Below are 20,275 nucleotides of genomic sequence, written 5' to 3' on the forward strand. Positions count from 1 at the left end.
CAAAGGACCCTGTGCTCTAACCCAGGGTGGCTTTTTGTGTACTTTGGAGGTGTCCATGGGAAGCTGTCAAGGGACCTCCTCTGGAGAGATGGAGCTCCCCACCAGTGCAAAGCAGTTGGATGTATTTGTGGGGCTGGCATACTAAAGGAGAGAGTGCTCAGACAGAAAGGGGAAAGAAACTCTCAGGTTCCAACCTTGTAGGGATTAACAGCAACTGGGAGAGTAATGGAAGAGTTCTCAGACACTGTTTTTTACCCTGCACAGTGGTACACAGAGAGCCACCCACAGGCTCTCTGCCCCAGCTAGAGGAAGGAGGCTGAGTCAAGTGAAATTTCAGCAAGGAAAATATAGACTTGATGTGACCAAATAGGCACCTTCTGTAACGTGCAATGTGTGCTCACTGTGAAATGGGAAATACTGAATGCCTGAGACAGGAGTGGTAACAAAAGGGTGGTCTATTTGCCTCCAAAGGCAGATATTTACTGGTTTGGGTTTTTTTCCTAGTTGATGCTATTAAATGAATCCTCTCCTCTCTGGTATTGTTTATTATCCATGAATATAGAAAGCCTTTTTTGGAAATGTCTGGACTGCCTGTCCCTGCTGCAAGGAGTTATGAGCCTGGCAGGCTAAACAAAGGCCCAGCATGGGCCAGAAGGGGAAAGGAGAAACAGCTCTGCTGATAATTCAGGTCAGGCTGCTGGGTTCAGCCCTTTGCTTAACAGCAGAAGGTGTCCTTTCTTACACTATATTATCTCACACACAAAGAGGAAAGGACAAGGTGAAATCTAAGAAGCAGTAGGCGAAGTTCAACCCTTCTGGCAGGGCAGCTCAGCAGCTGAGAGAGGTGACAGCAAAGTGCACTGCAGTCTTGCTGTGTTTGATGCCATGTGCTTGCTGAGAGGAGCTAAGAAAAGCAGCCACTCTTTCCACCAGTGGAGAGTTGTATTGCAAGGCACTGCAAACACAAACACGGGTCTTAGAGCATCTCTGTACTCCTCACTACAAACCAAAGCTGCTGAGCGGGTCTTTAAGAGTGATGGAGCAGAGAGACCCAGAAAAAGGGGTGGCAAAGCAAGTGACTGAACAAGGCATTGTGAGAAGAGCTGGGAAATGGTGGCACTTTATCCTGTATCGGTCCACCAGGTGCTAAGGGACATCTGACACATGTCTAAGGAAAGGAGGCAAAATTTGTGTTTCCTGAATCTATGCTCTGGTGATGGGAAGTGGAAGCATGGTGGAGCACACAGTTCACCACCGCTAGGATGCCACGCCACAGGCACTCCTCTGCAGTACCTCTTGGCAGTCAATGTTTCCCATAGGATCTACTCTAAGCCCTGTTTGGAATTCAGCTGACACAAAACCTTTCAGATTGGCTGCAGCTTAGTTTCAGGTACGATCCTCCCACCCCCTGGTCATTGCAGCTGCACTCCTCGTTAGAACATCTTGTCAGCTGCCACTAGATCCCCACACAGTGTCAAGCAAGGCTGATGAGAAAGGGGTCAGAGCCAGCTTGTATGCCAGAGTCTTTGCATAGAAAATGTGCCCTAGAAGCTTCCCCACCTGCCTTCCATGTGCAGTGGGGCTGTAAGGGGAGGAGAGGTCTAGACAAGTATGGTTTTCAGGGAGAAAAAACTCCCTGTGAGAGCAGCACAGCAAGACAATAAGGTGACAATAGGACAACGACACAATGCACCCTGCTCAGTACACAGTGTCCCCATGATGGGCTGAGCTGAGCAGCAGGGCCAACCACATGTGCAAACCACATCCTGTGCCTGTTGCTGCACTGCTGTTCCCTGCAGTGTTCTCTGTGACACTATGCACAACGGGTTGTAACCTGTATCTGCCAGGGGTGTGGGAGGTGCTCAGGGATCCCTCCCTATTGTTCCCTCTCTCTGTCCAACAGCTTTACCCTGCCCCACTGCCACTGTCAGTGCATTCCTGCCTAGCACAGATGGGAGAGACCCTCCTGCGTCACTTGAGCCATCTTCCTTGCCCTGTGCCTCTGCAAGAGAAGGACCCTGATCCATCAGGTTGGAGCTCAGCAGAGGTGCCAGGATGGGATGAGCCCACATGCTGAGGATGCAGGCGGGGCAGCTCACACTGCTGGGTGTGGCCACCACATGTTTTTGTCTTGGTTCCTCTTTTCACAAGCACCAAGGTGCAAACTCAGCAATATCATCTGTGTCACGGGCAGTGCCAGACTCCTCTGGGCATGGCTGGGTGACTGAGATCTGCAGAGGGTGACAAGAGTCTGCAGGCCTACAGGACCCTGCAGCATCGCACTGTACACGACACAGACAGATCCTGGTCTTAGTGTGCACCTTGAAAACAAACAGGAAAGCCATGGTTGCACATGCTGGCCTGGGAGAACAGCTGCAGCAGGGATCTGGGCAATGGGAAGACACTCTGGGCAGGAGAATATCCTCTGTTGCAGTTTTAGCCCTTGTTTTTTGCGTGACCGTGTGCTGTGCTCACACTCTCTGCAACCACACACATTTTCCCAGGAAACAGGCTCCTGTGACACCTCTCACATAGTACAGAGCCTGGTGTCACTTCACATCAGCATTAAAGTTTCTGATGCCATTCCCTGTACTCTGTCACAGCCACTAGATCAGCTGCTTTCTCTAGCCTGCATCCACCCAGATACAACCCCACCGTGGACCGGGATGACAGGATTAGATGCTAGTTTAATGATTTTTATCACCTAGCTCCAAGTTTAATGATTTTTATCACCTAGCTCCAAGAAAATGAGTTTAGACAAATACTCCAAGACAGATACAGGACAATGCAAGGTCACAGTTCCTGTACCCACAGCTCAATTGCCAGACAGTGCAGCCTCCTGGGAGGACAGACAACATGTGAGCCTGCACATTCCCACTGACTCTGCCGGCATCAAAGTGTGCAGCCAGGGAAGGAGGAGCCCAGCAGAACCCTGGGGGTGCCCTGATCCTTCCAGCACCAAAGGAGGGCATTCAAGAGCAATCCCAGGATATGATAAGTCCTGTCCCCAGACTCTCCTAGACACCCAGGGGCTCAGCTCATGGCTCTCCATGTCTTGGTCGGGCACCAGCACCCATCTCCTCTGTGGTGAGGACATGGTACCCTGGCACTGTGCCAGGACAGATGGACACCTTGTATTCCCAGCTCCATGGAGGAACACTACAGACTCTGCAGAGGCTCTCCCAGCACCCCAAGCTTTCCTGTCCTCCATCCCCAAACAAATCTCTGCCTAACCACAGCCCAGCTGGTGGACTTGTGCCCCAGACTTCCTAGATAGAGCTGCTGTGTCCTGCACGCCATAAAGTTGCACAGGGGCTGTGCAAAAGGAGCACAGTAAAACCTTCTCTTGGGGACAGAGGAGGGAGCACTGCTTACCTTTTCCCTGGGGTTTTCCATAATGGTTGGGATAGGGCTTACCACGATTTTGTGCTTCCAGCACAGGTGTGAGGAGCAGGAGAAACATCCATTGCAGGGCCATGTTTGCCTCTGCTCCCAGGGCAGGCTTGAGGTCTCAGCTACCCCGGCTGCCTCACTGCACACTCATCTGATTGTGAGTGGTGCGAGCACGGAAAGGAAACGGGCACGCAGAGAAATCACATATGGTGCAAGAAGCTTCCTCATTGGAGAGGGAAACTCCGCAAGTGTTAGCACTGCCTTCTTTTTCTTTCAGCTCCATGACCCTTTTGCAATCTTGCTGTCTCTAATTTCTTGTATAAAACCACAGTTTTTAGGCCTTCTGTCAGGACCAGCTATTAATGACAGCTGGGTTTCCTCCTCTCCCAGCACAGATTTCAGAAGGACTTGTGAGGTGTTCTGGTTTGTGACTGGGCTTCAGTCTGGCATGGAGCTGAGGTGGGAATACAGGGTGTGTTTGGGTTCCAGCAGCTGGTGGGAGCTGTCAGATGTGCACCCTGTGGGGAGCCTGGCCTCCAGCACAAAAAGGAGCAATGTTAGCAGGTTGCTATAAATGGAATCCATGCCAGGGCATCAGTCCCAGGTTTCTGTGCCAGGCAAAGGCACTCAGTCAGCTCCAGTGGTCACCCCAGAGGAGTCTGGACTGATGTTGCACATGGGAATATTGCAGATTCTTGAGGGCTTGGGTGAGATGATTACAAAGGCTATAAAAGCAGATAAAGGGTATGGAATGGAATGGAATGGAATGGAATGGAATGGAATGGAATGGAATCTCTGCACATGCCGGGTGATGGGACAGGTGCCTGCCTGTCACCTGAATCAATGTGCACAAGGTCCACACTGAAGCTCCTTGGTCACTCACAGCCCTAAACCTGGGCATATCGTTTATGGTTTAAGATAGCCTACATGAGGTCATTTTCCAAGATGTGTGCTCCTGCTGAAGTTACACATCTGACAAAGGGCAGAAACGCAAGGAGTTGCAAGGAGGGAAAACAGGTACAATAGAAAGAAATTGCAGTTACGCATATTCCTGTCATTTCTTGTCTTGGCCAGAGCAATATGGAGCTGAAATGTGAAGCTCCAAGAGCACCTGATTGTAAGATGCAGCATTAGTTCATGCCAAGTGAACGTGACGTTTAGGGAAAATCACAACGGGCTGGTAACAATGACTACATTAACACTACTGTAGTTACAGCCTTAGGGTATATCTTTTCTGGGCAAGCCAGGGCTTTTTGATGACTCTGGAGCTACCCTAAGCTGTGATTTGTATCATTTCCCTCTGGGGCACGAGCTGCTTTTCCTGCTTTGCGTTCACTGCTTCACGGTGAAGCAGAGGACAAAATGAAGTGCGTGTCTGTGTGATGGGTGAATCTGCCCTTTACTGTCTGAGGAGCTGGAGTGGAGCAGTTCTTATGGTGTGGTGCTGGAGGGAGCACTCTGTGCTGGTGGCCCTCTCAAGTGGATTTCTCCACTGCTGCCTCCTTGTTGGCATGCAATCACTTGACACAAGTTTCCTGGTCGCTTCCAGCTGCCTGTTGCCAGCCGTGTCTCCCTTTTTGCAGGCAGGCTGTGCTCTCCCAAGAGCCGTGGAGCAGTTTCACTACCTGCTGTGGCCGGACCACGGGGTGCCCAGAAACCCGTCCCAGCTGCTGTGCTTGGTGGAGGCGGTGAACAAGAGGGTGCTGGAAACGCCTGCGGGCCCCGTGCTGGTGCACTGCAGGTGCCGCGCTGGGGGCGTTTGGGTGCTGGGGCACAGGCGGCAGGGGCAGCGCTGACCCGCGCGTTCCCGTGTCCCCAGCGCAGGCATCGGGCGCACAGGCACCTTCATCGCCCTGGACTTCCTCCTGAAGATGGGCAAGGCTGAGGGGAAGGTGGATGTGTTTCGCTGCGTGCAGCAGTTGCGGGAGCAGCGGGTCAGCATGGTGCAGACCAAGGTGAGGAATTTGCTGCCTCCACACCTCGGGCTGCAGATCCAATGCCCACCTGTGGGAGTCGGCACAGGCGGGTGGCCAGAACAACCACAAAACCATGGCTGAAATGCCAAGAGTAAATTTATTTCATTACCTGCCTAGCTGGAGGATGCCACGGGGAACACGTGGGAACACTCCAGCACCATCAGGCTCAGTCCGTCCCGGGGGACAGTGGGGCTGCTCTTTTCACCCATTTAACAATGGCCTGTGCATGTGTAGTTGACCAGCTGGGCAGTGATCTCCTCTGTGTCTTTGTCATCTCTGGTCTTTGATCTCTCCCAAAACAGAGAGCTCACCATGTTCATGGCAATGGCCTCCAGGTCTCTTTAAACACCAGCGTTCCCTCTACATGGATTCTGCTCCCCAAAGCAGACCAAGGATAAACAGCAGTAGGCTGTTTATACACAATATATAGGATTTCTCACACTGCCGTTTTCCAGACCTTGGTATTCCCAGCTGTAAAGCCACTTGAGACAATCCACCATGCTCCTCCTGAATGAAAAACCATTCTTCTGCTTTTAACCCTTTGCTGTCAACACCACTCTTCCCAGGGATGTGCAAAGCCACATTAGCCATGCTGTTCCTGATCTAGCCACAGGGACTAGGGCTACCCTGTGATGGAGACTGAAGGATCTTTTCTCAGTGCTGTGTCCAGCGCTAGTTGGAATCGGCATTTCCTTGAGACTCTCTGAGGTATCAGCAGCATTTGTATGTATTGGTCACCCTGCCACACAAGGGCTGTCTTGTAGGCAAGGCTAACGAATGAGAGTCCACCTGTCCCTCTGGCTTTCAGGATGCCTGCCCTCCTGGCAGCTCCTGGGCAGCAGTGTCCTGGCCTAGGGACTATGTCCCCATGATCTGCTTAGTGCTGGGCTCCTTCAGGGAAAACCAGGTTGGGCTGGCCCAACCAGCCTCTTGTACAGGGTCTAAATGGTCCGCAGGTTTTCCGGGCTGCCTTGCCCAGAGCAGGGTCAGGTCTGAGAGGGAGCACTCAACCTCAGGAAGATGATCTTGTCTGGGTGCCTGGAGTTGCTGGCTGTGTCCCAAAGCAGGGCTGCCTGCAATGAGAAGTGTCTGGCCTCAGGGATCCGCAGCAGGAAGGTGAAGGATGAACCTGGCTTCACTTCTGGCACAGTTTGAGGACAGCTGGTGATCTGGAGTTCCAGAGCTCCTCCTGGACTGGCTCCAGACTGTGCAGCTGACCCGTGTCCTCCCGCAGGAGCAGTACAGCTTCCTGTACGAGGCGCTCCTCGAAGGCTTGCTCTGCGGCAACACCGGGGTGCCAGTGGAGAGCATCGCCAGCCTTGTCCACTCCCTTCGAGAAGATGAGACCTCAGGCTGCAACAGGGTCCTGGAGAAGGAGTTCAAGGTACCAGCAGGAGACGGCGCACTGGTGCTGTGAGGGCTCATCTGTGATGCCAGCGCCCTCCCTGCGCCCCTCCCCAGCAGTGCGATGGAGATGGGGATCATTTCTCTGCAGTGGCCCAAGAAGGTGAGTTGCTGACAGGCAGGACTGACTTGGGCACATCATCTCTACAGGCCCTGCAGAGATTTTCTGAGTTGTTCCAGCTCCTGCCATGCAGAGAAGCAGAGAAACCTAGAAACCAACCCAAGAACCGCAAGCCAGGGATCTTGCCAGGTAACACGGGCAGGGCTGGGCAGCCTCTTGCTCTAAACCCAGAGCCTGACAGCAGCATGGGGGGAACGATGCTTTCCTGCTGCTTCCCTCCCCAGCACATGACAATGGCAGGTTTGGCTCACGGTCCAGGCGTTGTATTCTGGTTAGTAGATAACAAATACAGATTAGGCTGATTCCTTCTGAGCCCATTGGAGGAGCATGAGGTACACCTGGGATAAATATGTCCCTGGTCTAAACTTCCCCAGAGAAGAAGCTCAGATGAGGCACATCAGGGAGCAATGAGGAGGGTGGATCTGCTGTGCCCCCGGCCACAGGGTTTTGGGCATCCCTCAGCTCAGGGTGCCCTGAGCTGTCACAGCCGTGGGTGTGGTGGTACCTGTCCGTTCAGTCCTCTCCATCCCATGCTGCAGGGAGCTATGTTGGCTGTCCCTGTTGCAGGGAAAGCCCCCCGCCTCTGTGCAGGGAGAGAACGAGCCATCGTTTCCCCCCTGTGCTCCTTGCCTCTGCAGCGGACTCCTGCCGGCCCATCCTGATGTCCTCGGTGAACGCAGACGGCTCGCCAGCTTACATCAACGCCGTGTTCGCCAGCGTAAGGCTCCGGCCGCCGCGGGAGCGGGAGCTGCTCGGGCAGCCGGGCGCCTCCTGCGCGGCCCTGCTCCAGCCGGGGCAGAGCAGCCCGCCCGGGGGAGGCGTCCCAGGCCTGGGGCTGCTGCACGGAGACTGCTGGCCCTGCTGCCAGGAGATGGCCCCCGCGATCGCGATCGGCGAGCCCTGCCCGCGCAGGCAGCGCGGCACCGTGCGCCGGCACAGCCTGCTGCGAGCTGCGCCCGGCGGCGATGGGCTGAGAGGGAGCGGGGCGCTGGCATGAGCTGCTCTGAGCAGGGCTGCGGTGGCCTGTGCCTCCTCCATCTCAGCAGGGAGCCGCTCCCGCTGTGGCAAGGGCTCTCGGGGGTTGAGGGACGCTCTCTCCACAGGCATCGTCGTGTCTTTTGCAGACGTACACCGAGGAGGAGAGAATCATCATCACACAGCTGCCTTTCCCCACCACGCTGGTGGATTTCTGGGCTCTGGTCTGGGATTACACTTGCACATCGGTAGTTGTGCTGAATCAACTCCAGGAGCTGGACAAGGTCAGCAGCCCAAGCTCGGACAGCTCTCCCCTCTCCTGGTTCCCTGTGGGGCCGAGCGGTGTGATTCCTGCCTTTGGCCCTGCAAGGGTCTTACCACAAGAGCCCTGCTTGCACCAGGACCTACCGCAAACCTGTGGGGCTCCACAAGCTGGGAGAGCCCTGAGGACAGTCCCAGCAGCAGAGCTCCACAGCAGGGGTCTGTCCTCGGTCTCACTGCAAACGAGCATCCCTCGGGTCGTGTTGACCCCTACCCAGGTGTCCCCTCTGGTGGAGTGTTGTCCTCTGGCTGCAGCACTGGGTTGCTCCCCATCAAGTGTCTGGTAGAGCCGTGGGCATGCGGCTTATGGGCGAGGGGCTGGTATGAGCCCACCCATGGGAGGGGCCGAGCCCTGCCCTGCGGGCAGGCGGGGGCCATGTGTGATCATGCACCTCTCGCCCTCCCCCAGACATACGTGCAGTTCTGGCCCAGCCAGGGCGAAGATGACTATGGCCGCTTCCACGTCCAGCTGATCTCAGAGGAGCCTGGGGCTGGCTTCACCACCTGGACGCTTGTCCTCAGCAACAGGCAGCAGGTGGGCCCTTTGCTCAGAGCTGGCAAACTCCTTTGAGAAGAATCTTTGCACGAGCTGGGAGGAGCAGCTGTCAATAGGCGTTAATTTGGGGTCAAAGTCACAGCTGGAGATGGCAGAGGGATCTGGTGGGGTCCTGGCAGGGCACTGGCCAGAGCAGAGTCTTTTGCCTCGGCAGAGAGGTTAATCCCAAGAAAGGGAGGCTGCAGGCAGAGGTAGAACTCAGAGGTGTTTTTGTGTGCCTTTCCAACTGGAGGACAGCAGCTGTGGATGGAGTTTGTGCATCTCAGTGGTTCATGGAAGGGGAATTATTGCAGGCAGCTGGACACAGGACCAGTGTCAGTGTGAACTGCACCTGGTGCTCAGCTCTTCTCTTATGCTCTGTCTGTCTGTTGCTCTCAGAGCACTTGGTGCAGAAGAGCAAAGTCTGGAGTGGCATGTCCCACTGTGGGGCTGCTCCCTTGATCCAGTGTGCACAGCTGAGGCAGGACTGGCATGCACTGTTCCTCCCCTTCCCTCCACAAAGCCAACAGGTCTCTGCTCTGCCCAGCCCACTGTCTTTCTTCCCCGCTAGCCCAAGAAATCTGCAGTGGAAATCCGGTTACATCAACTGACGGACTGGCCCATGCAGCAGCACCTTCCCCCACACCCTGACACCATCATCAGCCTGCTAGGGAAGGTGGAGACGCACCATCGGCAGAGCCAGGATGGACATATCCTTGTCACCTGCTGGTGAGTGATGTCTCCTGGAGGAGCAGCCATGGCACAGAGCTGGACACAGCTCAGGCTGGGTCAGTGACATTGGTCATGGTTCCATCTCGGGTGGATGCGTGGATATGAATTCAGCTAGGTTGAGGGAGGAAAGGCTTCCCTGTGGAGGCTGGTTGGGTGTGGGATCTGTGGCCAAGATCATCCTGACAGTGTGGGGGGCTAGGGGGACACCTCTGAGGCTCAGTCCTGCCACCTGCCATCCCAGAGCAAATGAAGCTCCCCTTGCCCTCCTCCACAGGGACGGAGCCAGCCGGAGTGGGATCTTCTGTGCTGCTAGTTTCCTGTGTGAGCAGATCCAAAGCGAGGGCATGGTGGATGTGTCCCAGGCTGTGAGGATGCTGAAGAGGAGGCGGAGACAGTTCATTAGAAATGTGGTAGGTGCTGACTTCAAACCCAGCTGGGATGGCAGCACCACAACAAGAGCCATATCTTGCATTGCCCCAGTAGCTGCCCCTCTGTGCTCAGCTCATCCTGAGGCCAGGTGCCAATGAGATCTTTGAAAGCTCCATTTTCTGCTGCAGGGACATAGCCACTCCCTCAGGGGCAGGTTCTGCAGAACCGAAGGGGCACCAAAGCATCCTGCATGATGAGTGGTCCCTTTTCTGGTCCACCTGGCTGCTTAACACTTTGTGTCATGGATGTTGGCTCTCCTGCCAAAACCAGCTGGCTCCAGTGCTGGTGTAGCCCATCCTTGCAGCTCCTGGAGCACATGGCTGGATTCCTCAGCTGGGGAAGGTGGGCTCAGCTGGGAGGAGGAGGGTGGACTGCAGCTGTGTCTGGCATGCTGTGTGTCAGGAAGTTGCTGGAGACCAGTGCTGACAGGCCACTGCAGGTGCTGGTCCACCAGAGTCTCATGTGCATCCTTTTATCCACAGGAACAGTATGGGCTCTGCTATGAACTAGCCCTCAGTTATTTGAATTCATTTGAAACCTATGGGAATTTCAAGTAGGGCCATGACCACAGCCTGTCTCTAGATGGGACTTCTGCTCCCTGCACAGCCCTTCATCAGTAACAGTGGAAGCAAGAGGGAGAAAAAGGGATGTGCATGACCCCAAGATGCTTCACTCTCCTGAAAAATCACCCCAAGCCTCCTTTGTGGCTGGAGAACACAGGCTAGACTGTCTCCAAATTTTGGCCAGGCCTTGAAATGGGAACCTGAGCCTCTGCCCAGCATTTGTGAAGGAACTTCTCTGGAATCACAGCCTGAGTATGCAGACCAGAGCACAGGCACCAGGACTTCACCTATGCTTCCCGATGAAGAGAACAGCTGTCCCATCCAGGTTCCCTTGTCCCCTCAGGTACCCCAAGGAAAGTGGGGTAGCACCAACACCCACATTGTGTTTGGTCAGAGAAGTCTCAAACTGCTGTAAGATCCATGGTGCTCAGGAGCACAGGATATGTGTCCTACTTTGGGAGAAGCACAAAGCCCAAAGTCAACAAGAGCCAAGAGTGGGACAAGCTGTGGTCCTGCAGGGCTAAACTTGTCCTTCAAACCCCACACAATCTCTTCCTGGGGCTGCATCTTCCTGGTGCTGCTCCAGGTGCCAGTGCCCTACCAGCTCCACAGAGGCTCCCTCATCAGCCTGTGCTGCACCATGGTAATCCCAGGTTACGCTGTCTCCGCATGAATATGCTGGATGTGTTTCAAACAGCACCATAGAAACAGGTTCTGTCTTTGCTGCACAAAGGCAGGAGACTCCGGAACCAGGAGTAACCCCATGGCTTTCTGTCCTGTGTCTCACCAATAAAGGCCAGGGTGGTGGTGACCCCTGATCTTTGCTTTTCTTCCAGGTTTGACCTGGTACAGGGGCAACAAGGGAGCTGAAAGCACAGAGATACCACAGCGTGGGCACAGAATACATTCTTGGCCAAAATGTGTGTGGAGGGCCATCGCCCTTGATGGATTCCCACCACACATCTGCTCCAAACTCCCATTAGAGCTGTCCTGCTCAGCTCAGTAGGTCAGAAAAGCTGTCAGGCAGCACTAGGGGAATACAGGATCACAGCAGCCCTGCTCATGGCTCCCCTCAACAAGGCCCAGTCAGCTCCCTGCAGGGAAATATCACCCCACAGGGGCAATGAGGGGACCAGGCAGAAGCTGTGTGCGACAGGCAGCCCCTGCAAACCATAAGCCTTTATTTGTTGTCGACAGAACAGGCAGAGTCACAAAGCAGAGGGCAGAAGGGCTGGGAACCCAAAGGACAGCAGGAGAATGCCATCAACCTGAGCATGAGTTTAGGACTGGGAAATCTGGCATTTCAGTGCTGCCTCCAGGAAAGCAAAAATGAAAGCAAAGCCTGGAAAAAAGGATTACAGAAAGCCAGATTCAAAGGCCTTAGAAAAGCAGTAAGCAAACCCTGGGCGGTGAAGGGGCTGAAAATGAAAAAGCTCAGCCCTCCAGGGCCTTCTGTTTTCCTCTTGCCCTGCTGAATTGGATGAATTTCATGGGATCCCCATGCTGGTCTCAGTCACAGGAGAGCCAGGGGACATGGCAGCCATCAGCTCTGGGCTGGGATTATCCTTCCCATTTTCTCCACGTCCTCACTGCTCTGGATGTCTCCATGGTCCTGGCTGGGGCTGAAGTGCCTGATCTCCAGCTTAGCCAGCTTTACCTGTGGAGAAAAAGGGCACTCCGTGTCAGAGACAGGCTGGAGCACACGGCAGTGCCTGCCACAGCCCAACCCCTCCATCCCAGCTGTGCCCAAGCACAGGGCCCCAGAGGTGCTGTCAGTGCTGAGGTGAGAGCAGCAGCCCCTCAGCCTGGCCCTCCTCAGACCCTTCCCTGCAGATCCCCAAGGAGAGTGGCACAGACATGGGTCACTCCAAGACCTGAGCCTTCGGGATGCTCGTCTTTGCTCACCCTGTCTGTGCTCCAGGCAGGGAGCACTGCCAGGGAGCAGGCTCTGCCTCCATGTGGGGCTCAGTGGGCAGAGCCATCCTGATTGTCCCCAGCTAAGGCAAATCAGGAGTGCAGTGTACAAACCGCTGCTTCTCCTGAAACTCAGGTTCTCCTGGGAGATTGCTGCTCTCATCCCATCTACCCCACAGCCCAATAGTCCCCTCTGTGATGGTTGTCTGCAGAATTGCATTTTCCTACCTTTTAATTATCCTCCTTAGTTTTGTTGGGCAAGTACTTCCTTTTCCTGGAGAGGCAAAGGGCAGTCCTGGGTAAGAAACTGGCATTGTATGTACCTGCTGAACCTGTCCCCTCCCTACTCACCTGGAGTGCACAAGCCACAGGATGACTGCAACCACAAGGAGGACTGCCAGCAGCACAACCAGTCCAATCACAATCCAATGCCACTGGCCCACAGTCTGGCCTGCAACAAACACAGAGGCAGGGGTGAGTGCCATAGCCCGGTTTCCTGCTGGCAATGGCCCCAGGAATGGCAAAGGCTATGTACAAGTGTGTACGCCTGTGTCCTGGCTGCAGTTTCTTCTGGGAGAGAGGATCACCCCGTGTGTGGGGATCTGGCTCTGTTCCACGTGAGACCCAAGGCTCTTGTGCTGGGCCAGCTCACATCCAGGGAAGCTGCCAGGCTGGCAAAAGGGAACAGCAGGAGAGAGGCTTGGGCACCATGAGCAAGGAGACACTTACCGACAGAGAAGCTGTAGCAGACACAGGTGAACTTCTCTGCCTGTTGGAGGAGACAGGAGGGAGAGCTCAGGCCACTCCTGCGGCGCTAGCCCGGCTGGAGGCACAGGTCCCCAGCCAGGGCCAGCGAGCGACTCGGCTGCGGCCCAGGAGCCCAGGGACAGCGCGGTGCCGAGGCACGGGCCAGGAGCGCGGCCTCCCAGGCGGCGCAGAGGCAGCGAGGGGCCCAGGCCCGGGCGGCAGCCGGGCAGCGAGCAGGAGCCCCGCGATGGGTACCTGCGGGCCGAGGCGGACGAGGCGCAGAAGGGCCGTGTAGTCCCGGCCCGGGCTGAGCGCAGCGTTGTGCCGGCCCTGCCCGCGGCTGCCGTCGCCCAGCACGAAGTCCGTGGGGGCGGTGAGGTTGAGAACAGCGGCCAGGTACACGCTGCCATTGGAGAGGCGCGGCTGCCCCGAGCAGATGCTCTCGACCAGCGAGGCGTCGCGCGTCGTGGCCACGATCAGCTGGTGCTCCCTGCGGGGCCCAGAGGCGCTGGGACGGGGCGCGGGCGCCGGGGCGAGGGAGGCGTCTGCGGGCCAGCGCCGGCGCGGGGAGAGCCACGGCGGGGCTGCAGAGGCGCGGGGCTGCGCTCACCTGGCGGCCTCAGAGCCGCGGGCGATGGGGCGCAGGGGGAGCACGGCCGTCCCTTGCGATGGGGCCACGTCGCGGGCGCTGCGGCAGCCGATGCCCTGCGGCCGCGGGGTGTCTGCAGGGGAGCAGCCGGGGAACGAGCGTCGGCAGGCCCGGGCGGGCAGCACGGACGGCCCCGGGCAGCGCAGGCTGCCGAGCGGGGCTCGTTTGCGCCCGGGCTCCTGGCGCGGCCCCCCAGCAAAGCTCACCGGAGCTGCTGTTGCTGTGAAACTCCCTGAGCAGCGCGGCCCCGGCTCCGGCAGCCGTCAGTCCCTGGATCATCACGGCGTAGCTGCTGCCGGGGCCGTGCTCCGGCAGCCGGTGCTCGGTGACGGAGCCATTGAGCCGCAGCCGCTCGCTCTCCAGCACGCTGCTGTCCCCGGCGTTCCTGGCTGTGATGCTCAGCTGCGGACAGGAGACGCAGCTGGGACGCAGCGGCTCCCGCCTGCCCGCTGGCAAGGTGCCCGCAGCTGCCGGCGTCCCTGCCAGCCTGCCCTTCCCGTGCCTGCCCCCTGTGCCTGGGCAAGGCTCCGGACAGGAACGGGCGGGAGCCTCAGCCCCATGCGGGGAGCTCACAACAGAGAAGAGGAGAGGAGGAATCTGGAGCCGACACCGAGGATGTGTGAGCAGCACCCTCTGTGAGCAAAGGCCTGAGCCTCTGAGAGGGGAAGAGGAGGCTGCTCGTTTGAAGGGCTGCAGAGAGATGCACTGAGCCCGAGGACAGGTCACTCCAGGTGTATTGCAACACCAGAGGCACTGTGGCGACATCCTCCCCCAGAGTAATCTAAACTTCTCTTTTCTCTTGTGTAAAGCTGGGCTCTGAAGGCTTTCTCAAGAGAAAAGGAGAACGACTAAAGTTTCCATGAGTAATAGAGATGAAGGGTCCCCATTTGCCCCTGCATCATCTGAATTTTTCATGAGATCCCTGTCCATTCTCACTTGCTGTCTTTACAGAAATATATTCTGGGTTTATGCAAAAGTGTAGACAAATGAAAGTGGAATAAAATTATTCTTTTCAAGAGCATTCATTATTTCATGGTGTCTGGGGGCAGGGAACCAGCTGAACAGGCTCACAGCATTGTCAAGAGCTTGTCGGACAGTTTCTCCAGGACAGAGCTAAGAAACAGCTTGAAAGGTCCCTGTCATACTGTGGAGACCTGTCCTCAGAGAGGAACCTAGAGCATTCTGAGAACAATGTCACCAGCACACACACACCCTGTCCCACTGCTGGAGCGCAGGGTTTTGCTGTGGAATGTGTCCCAAATCCAGAGACAGAGGAGATGCTTCTAGCCATGCACTGAGGAAAACTCAACAGAACGGCGCAGGAGAAGGGGCTTTCAGGAGGGACTTTCAGAGGATTACTCAAACCACAAGTTTTTCTGTGGCAGGAACGAGAAACAAGTACACAAGAGGCACAGGAAACCCTGGGATGCCACCCTAGAAGACACGTCACCATGTGTTGCACAACAGCCTCCAAAAGCCTGCCAAACCCAAAGCAGAGCAGACCCAGGAAGTAAGCCCAGAGGACATGGAGCCCTCACACCTTGCTGGGCATCTCCACAGCATGAAGAATGTTGAGAATGGCACAGAAAATGCTTGTGCTCATCAAAGCCAGATATTTACTGGCTGGGAACTGCGGCTCATCCCAGCTGTCCCTCACCCACACCTCCCAGTGTGCCTGCAGAGAGCTGCAGGCCGGGAGGTGAGGGTCTGCCCCGGTGCCTCGGTACCTGGTATCCGATGATCTCCCCGTTGCAGGAGGGCAGCGCGCTCCACCTGAGAGAGCCCCTGTCGGCATCCAGCCACAGCTGCTGCGGTTGGTCCGGCACTGCAAGCACAGACAGTGGGGTCACACGCAGGGCCATGGGCAGGGGCTGAGGCCACAGGAGGCTGCAGCAGCTCCTGGCCAAGGGACAGGCCGCAAAGGGACTCCCTGCAAAGGGTTTGTCCCCTGCAAAGACTGCGTGTGCTGCAGCAGTGGGAAGCACGGCAGTGTGGTGTGCAGTGGGACAATGAGAACGGGCTGTGCCCTGCTCAGGGCTCTCCCAGCCCCTTCCCCAGAGCTCCACAGGACCCAAGCAGCTCTGAAACCAGGCACATCCCTGCACAGAGCAAATGATCAGGCTGAGCTGACAGGTGAGGGGAACATCTGTCCACTCTGTGACACAGCTCTGCACTGCTCCTTGTCTCTGATATTTCTGTGCACGTACCTGTTTCCCGTGTCATGAACAACCATGAGAACAGGGTTGTGTTGGGGGGCAAGTCAATGGTGACAATGTACTCAGTGAAGGGCTGCAGAGGGGAGCAGGTGAAAGTTCCCTCCTGGCCATGTAACATCTGCTCTCCGTTCACCTCCTCAGCCTCACAGGGAGGGGAGGAAGGTGCTGCCAGCCGGCACATGGCCCTCATGCCGTGGCAGGCATCAGGGAACCTGCAGGTCCATTTCAGCTGGATGCTGGTGCTGGAAATCTCAAAGGTCTTATGGTCAACCTGGAGCACTTCTGTGAAGGAAAGATTGCCAGAAGGTCACTTTATTCCCTTCCCACCCCAGTCATGCAGGGATTCTGCAGTCAGACAACCTTGCTCATCAGCCAGCACGGGAGGAGGGAAAGTGAGACTGAAGGTGGTCACTGCAGCCCTCTCAAAGGGGAGCAGGAGGAATTGAACAGGAATGAATGTGGGCAAACGAGTGGACAATTACTGCTCAAGAAATTTTCCCCATTCATCCCAAACTGAGGTGTCTGTGCATCCCAGATTCTCTACCGTCCATCAGGAACAGCTCTGTTCTTCCTTGGAGGGAACTGGAATGCCCTAAACTATGAGAAGAGAGTGCTAAGCCTGTACCCACCATGCCACAGAACCTGGAGGGGCCCAACTGACATGGAACAAGCTGTGGTACTCACAGCCTCACTGTCTGAGAGGACACAGACAGCAAAGCCCTCTGTTACTGCTCCAACTGGTGCCATGTGCTGGCCACAAACTCCACCACAAATTCCTCTCCCATGCTTTTTTCCTTTGTGCACATTGTCTTGCCAGAAGCCCTCAGGGAGACCCTTATCACCAACACCTCCAGTGGTGACCTGCAGGCTGGACTTGACACCTGCAATTTCCCTGGGCAGCACAGAGCCCAAAACCTCCTGTGCCCCACACCCTGATTTCCCTGCTCAGGAAGGGCGGAGCAATGCAGCCAAAAGGGCTCCTGATCCCTTCCTTACCAATGCACTCCACGCTGGACCGAATGCGGACCCAGGCACCTCGCGAGTTTCTTACATTCCAGACCTCTCTGTATACAGGTTTCCCACCAGAGAAGGACTGGACTTCACTCGAACATTTGACATGGGTGAAGGATGGCTGGAAACCTTCAGGACAGCTCAGCATCACTTCTTCATTCTTCTTGTAATTCACCTGGTCTGGTGCCAGCTGGAGTCTGGAGTCCCACGAGGGCCTTTGGCACATTTCTGTCAGAGGTGAAAGTGGGTGTTAGATGGGCTGGAGGTGATGAGATATGAGTGAGTGGTGAGAGACAAACCCCCAGCAACCCCTCCAGGCAATGAAGAGAGAGGGAAGGTGACACATCCATCTGCTGGGATGTGACCTAAGGACAAGCCTTGTTGGGAAGGGCCTTTCCCAATGCCTGGAAATTGTGAAGGATCACTCATCCATGAACCTGCCCCATTCACACTTGTGTCCATGGGCACCATATTCCCTCCTCCAAAGCCCAGAGCAGGGACATTCCCAGGACACTCACCCCTGCACCAGGGGACTCCCTCCAGCCTCTCATGCAGGCCTGTCACCCAGCCCAGCTCAGGTGGCACTTGCTGGGCCATGGCACCAGCACTCCTGCTGGCATGCAGAGCCCTTCAGCCACGGCTCATCCCTGCCACAGGGATCAGCCAGGCCCCTGTTACACTCTGGAGCTCCCTGTTCTCCCTCACTTGGTGCCTTGGCTGCTCTCCTCCTGCCCCACACCGCTGGGCAGGGGGACAGGGGCTGAGCAGTGCCTTGTGCATTCACATCTCCTGTTTTACCTGCCCCTGCCCCTTGTTCCTGACACAACCCTTCCTTCTTCTCATCACCTCCTCACCAAATTCACCATGCTCCAGGCTCAGTAGGCCGTAGCTGAGCAGCTGGTCCCAGCAGTTTGTCCAATGCTACAGGGGGAGGCTTTGTGGCAGTGATTCCTACAGAGAAGGATGCTGGCTTCTGGAAGGAGCCCTTGCCTGTTCAAGCCTCTGCAAGAGGGTTTATGAGCCCTGAAGGGGTTTAAAATACAATCTGCCTTCTGCCAAAGGGGCACACAAGGGATCTCACAAGGTGCAGACCAACTTTGCCACAAAGGGAAATGCTGTGACAAGCCTCTTGTGCAGAGGCTTTGCTCTCAAACATCCCTGATGGCAGAAGACCAGAGATGCCCAGCTAAGCACCACAACCAGCAGCTTTGTCCCCCTGGCACATGGCCATGACCCCACCATGCTCAGGCAGCCAGCCACTGATCCTGCCCTGATCCATCCGTCCGGCAAAGGAGCAGCAAGCTCCTTCTTGCACTGCCCTCAGCAGGCACAGTGTCCCTCAGGCACACCTGGGGATAGGATGTGTACAGAAAGTGACACCTCCCTGAAAACCCTTCCTCTAATTCACAGTGTCTGAATTGATGCCCATTTCATGCCCACTGACTCCAGGGAATGATTGGCAAACTGCTTTTCTGGAGGGCATGACCCATCACTGCACATCCAGCCCGGTCCTGTCTGTCCCGCAGAACCCCAGTGTACTCTGCATTGTCGCTCCTGTCCCTGGGGCAGACAGAGGCTGCCCCAGCTGACAGCCCGCAGGGGTCTGTCTGGGTTCCAGCCCAGGGCTGCAGGCAGTGAGGATGAATATCCAACATAGAGGAGGAAAGGCAGCAGAAGCTTCCAAGAGGAAGAGCCACTTCTTACCTGTTCCCTGGGGCACTATCTGGATGTTCAAAAATTCTTCCTGGCCATGTGCTGACAGTAGAGATGCAAGGGCCAGGAGAAACCTCAGAGGCAGTGACTGTGGGGCCATCTCAGCGTGAAGTCCCCAGGCTGGACTGAAATCTCAGCCCCACTTGCCGCCTCTGAGCCCAGGCATCCGTATTTGACAGCAGGGCTTGCAACCGCAGGAAGGAAACAGACACATCTCCTCATGAGATGCAAGAGGCTTCCTTTTTGGGTAGGGAAACTCCCATCACTGTCAGCACTTCTGCCTTTTGATATCTTTTGCCCCAGGAGCATCCAGGCTCTGGGACTCAACAGAAGGAACTTTGTCACAAGATCCCAGAGTTTCCTCCCAAAACCTGCCTAGTTACCAGGGCATTCAAGAAGTGTTACTCCTGTTACTGAGGTAATATTCAAGTGCTTCCTGACACTGCGTGGGTTTTAGAGGGGTGATGAGTCACTTCCCCTCAATGATGACAGGAGATGGAGGACCTTTGAGAAACTACATAAAGGCTTGGTCAGAGCACGGATAGGAGTGGGGACATGAACTGCAAGGAGTACTTCAATGCCTGAAACAGTCTGTGGCCCTCCTGAAAGAAACACTCAACCCACACCCTCTCTCATCCTTCCCCGCTTCTCTGTCCTCAACTGCCTCCTTCTCCTGCTCCCTCTCAGCCTGGCAGCACTCTCCTCTGTCCCCAAGTGTGCAGGACATGCTGCCCTACAGTGCCAGCTGTGTGCTTGAGAAAACACTCACAGCACACAGCACGTACTAAACCATGCCTCTTGCTCATCAGCAGCCACCGCTTTTCTCTTCCCCCAGAACCTCCCATCCACTTTGGATGTCTCGGATTTCAGAAGGCTGGGTGTTCAGACATGAGGGGCTGCAGAGGCACAGAGACCATACTTGTCCCTCAGCTTTGCTTGCGGCACATGCACAGGACACACTCCTGCCCGGGGTAAAGGGTGCTCTGCTCGTGGCTCCCCTCAACAAGGTGCAGTTAGCTCAGGGAACAGCACCTCATAAGGGCAGTGAAGTGACTAGGCAGGAGCTGGGGGCAGCAGGTAGCCCTGTCCAAACCACAAGCCTTTACTGACTGTCTGGACAGAGCAGCTGGAGTCATGAGGCTGACAGCTAAGGGCATGACTAGGGAGGGGGGGATGGAGTGGGAAGCAGGATAGCCAAGGAGGTTGCAACTGTTCTCCCCTATCCCAAGCCTGCTCACTCCCCTTTCTCAACCAGCAGCACCCACACAGTGTTGAATTTCTCTTCCTCTCTCTGCCCAACACTCACAAAGAGCTGCTCCATCAAGGCACACGTCACACCAGCAGCAGTTCACGGGAAGGAGATATTTTGGTGCAAGGGGCCAGTTGCAGGTACTGAGCTGATAGGCAGACAGCTTGTATGAAGAACTGTCAAAACATGCCTTTACCAGAACATGCAAGTCATGCCAGGCTGTAAAGAAGCTGGAGAAGAGAGAGGTGAATTGCTCTACGTTCTGACAGTGTACTCCTCCACAAGGAGAGCCTTCAGGCTGCCCCTCAGCCTTCAGGCTGCACTGGG

At 55.9% G+C, this 20,275-nt stretch overlaps 3 protein-coding genes across 7 annotated transcripts in view; 1 reads left to right on the plus strand and 2 right to left on the minus strand.

The window, feature by feature from the left end:
- The window catches only part of LOC119695597 (receptor-type tyrosine-protein phosphatase T-like), a 55,289-nt gene that overhangs the window by 25,350 nt on the left and 9,664 nt on the right, over positions 1-20,275 (minus strand). Inside the window, exon 1 of one of the 4 annotated variants that reach the window (XM_038124440.1) lies at positions 3,418-3,579. The exons of 2 other annotated variants lie outside the window; for them this stretch is intronic. In XM_038124440.1, the coding sequence (XP_037980368.1) occupies positions 3,418-3,478 (61 nt within the window). In that variant the 5' untranslated portion in view covers positions 3,479-3,579. Of the gene's footprint in view, positions 1-3,375; positions 3,580-20,275 lie in introns of those variants that run through there. One more of the 4 variants, XM_038124439.1, reaches the window with a different exon arrangement.
- On the plus strand, positions 6,398-11,260 carry LOC119695599 (receptor-type tyrosine-protein phosphatase alpha-like). Its single transcript, XM_038124446.1, has 8 exons — positions 6,398-6,753; positions 6,924-7,023; positions 7,533-7,612; positions 8,019-8,153; positions 8,600-8,725; positions 9,297-9,454; positions 9,732-9,867; positions 10,369-11,260. The coding sequence occupies exons 3-8, from the start codon at positions 7,556-7,558 to the stop codon at positions 10,441-10,443; spliced, it is 687 nt and encodes a 228-aa protein (XP_037980374.1). The 5' UTR covers positions 6,398-6,753; positions 6,924-7,023; positions 7,533-7,555; the 3' UTR covers positions 10,444-11,260.
- On the minus strand, positions 11,601-19,054 carry LOC119695598. 2 transcript variants are annotated; one of them, XM_038124444.1, is made up of 11 exons: positions 18,691-19,054; positions 16,972-17,214; positions 15,967-16,257; positions 15,487-15,584; positions 13,966-14,161; positions 13,721-13,832; positions 13,366-13,600; positions 13,093-13,132; positions 12,715-12,814; positions 12,592-12,658; positions 11,601-12,106 (listed from the first exon to the last, which is right to left on the minus strand). In XM_038124444.1, the coding sequence occupies exons 1-10, from the start codon at positions 18,797-18,799 to the stop codon at positions 12,595-12,597; spliced, it is 1,488 nt and encodes a 495-aa protein (XP_037980372.1). In that variant the 5' UTR covers positions 18,800-19,054; the 3' UTR covers positions 11,601-12,106; positions 12,592-12,594. The 2 variants fall into 2 exon arrangements, with proteins under 2 accessions (XP_037980372.1, XP_037980373.1); XM_038124445.1 differs by having other exon boundaries at positions 12,592-12,637; positions 18,691-19,041.

This window comes from Motacilla alba, chromosome Z (assembly GCF_015832195.1).
Source record: "Motacilla alba alba isolate MOTALB_02 chromosome Z, Motacilla_alba_V1.0_pri, whole genome shotgun sequence".
Lineage (NCBI taxonomy): Eukaryota > Metazoa > Chordata > Aves > Passeriformes > Motacillidae > Motacilla > Motacilla alba.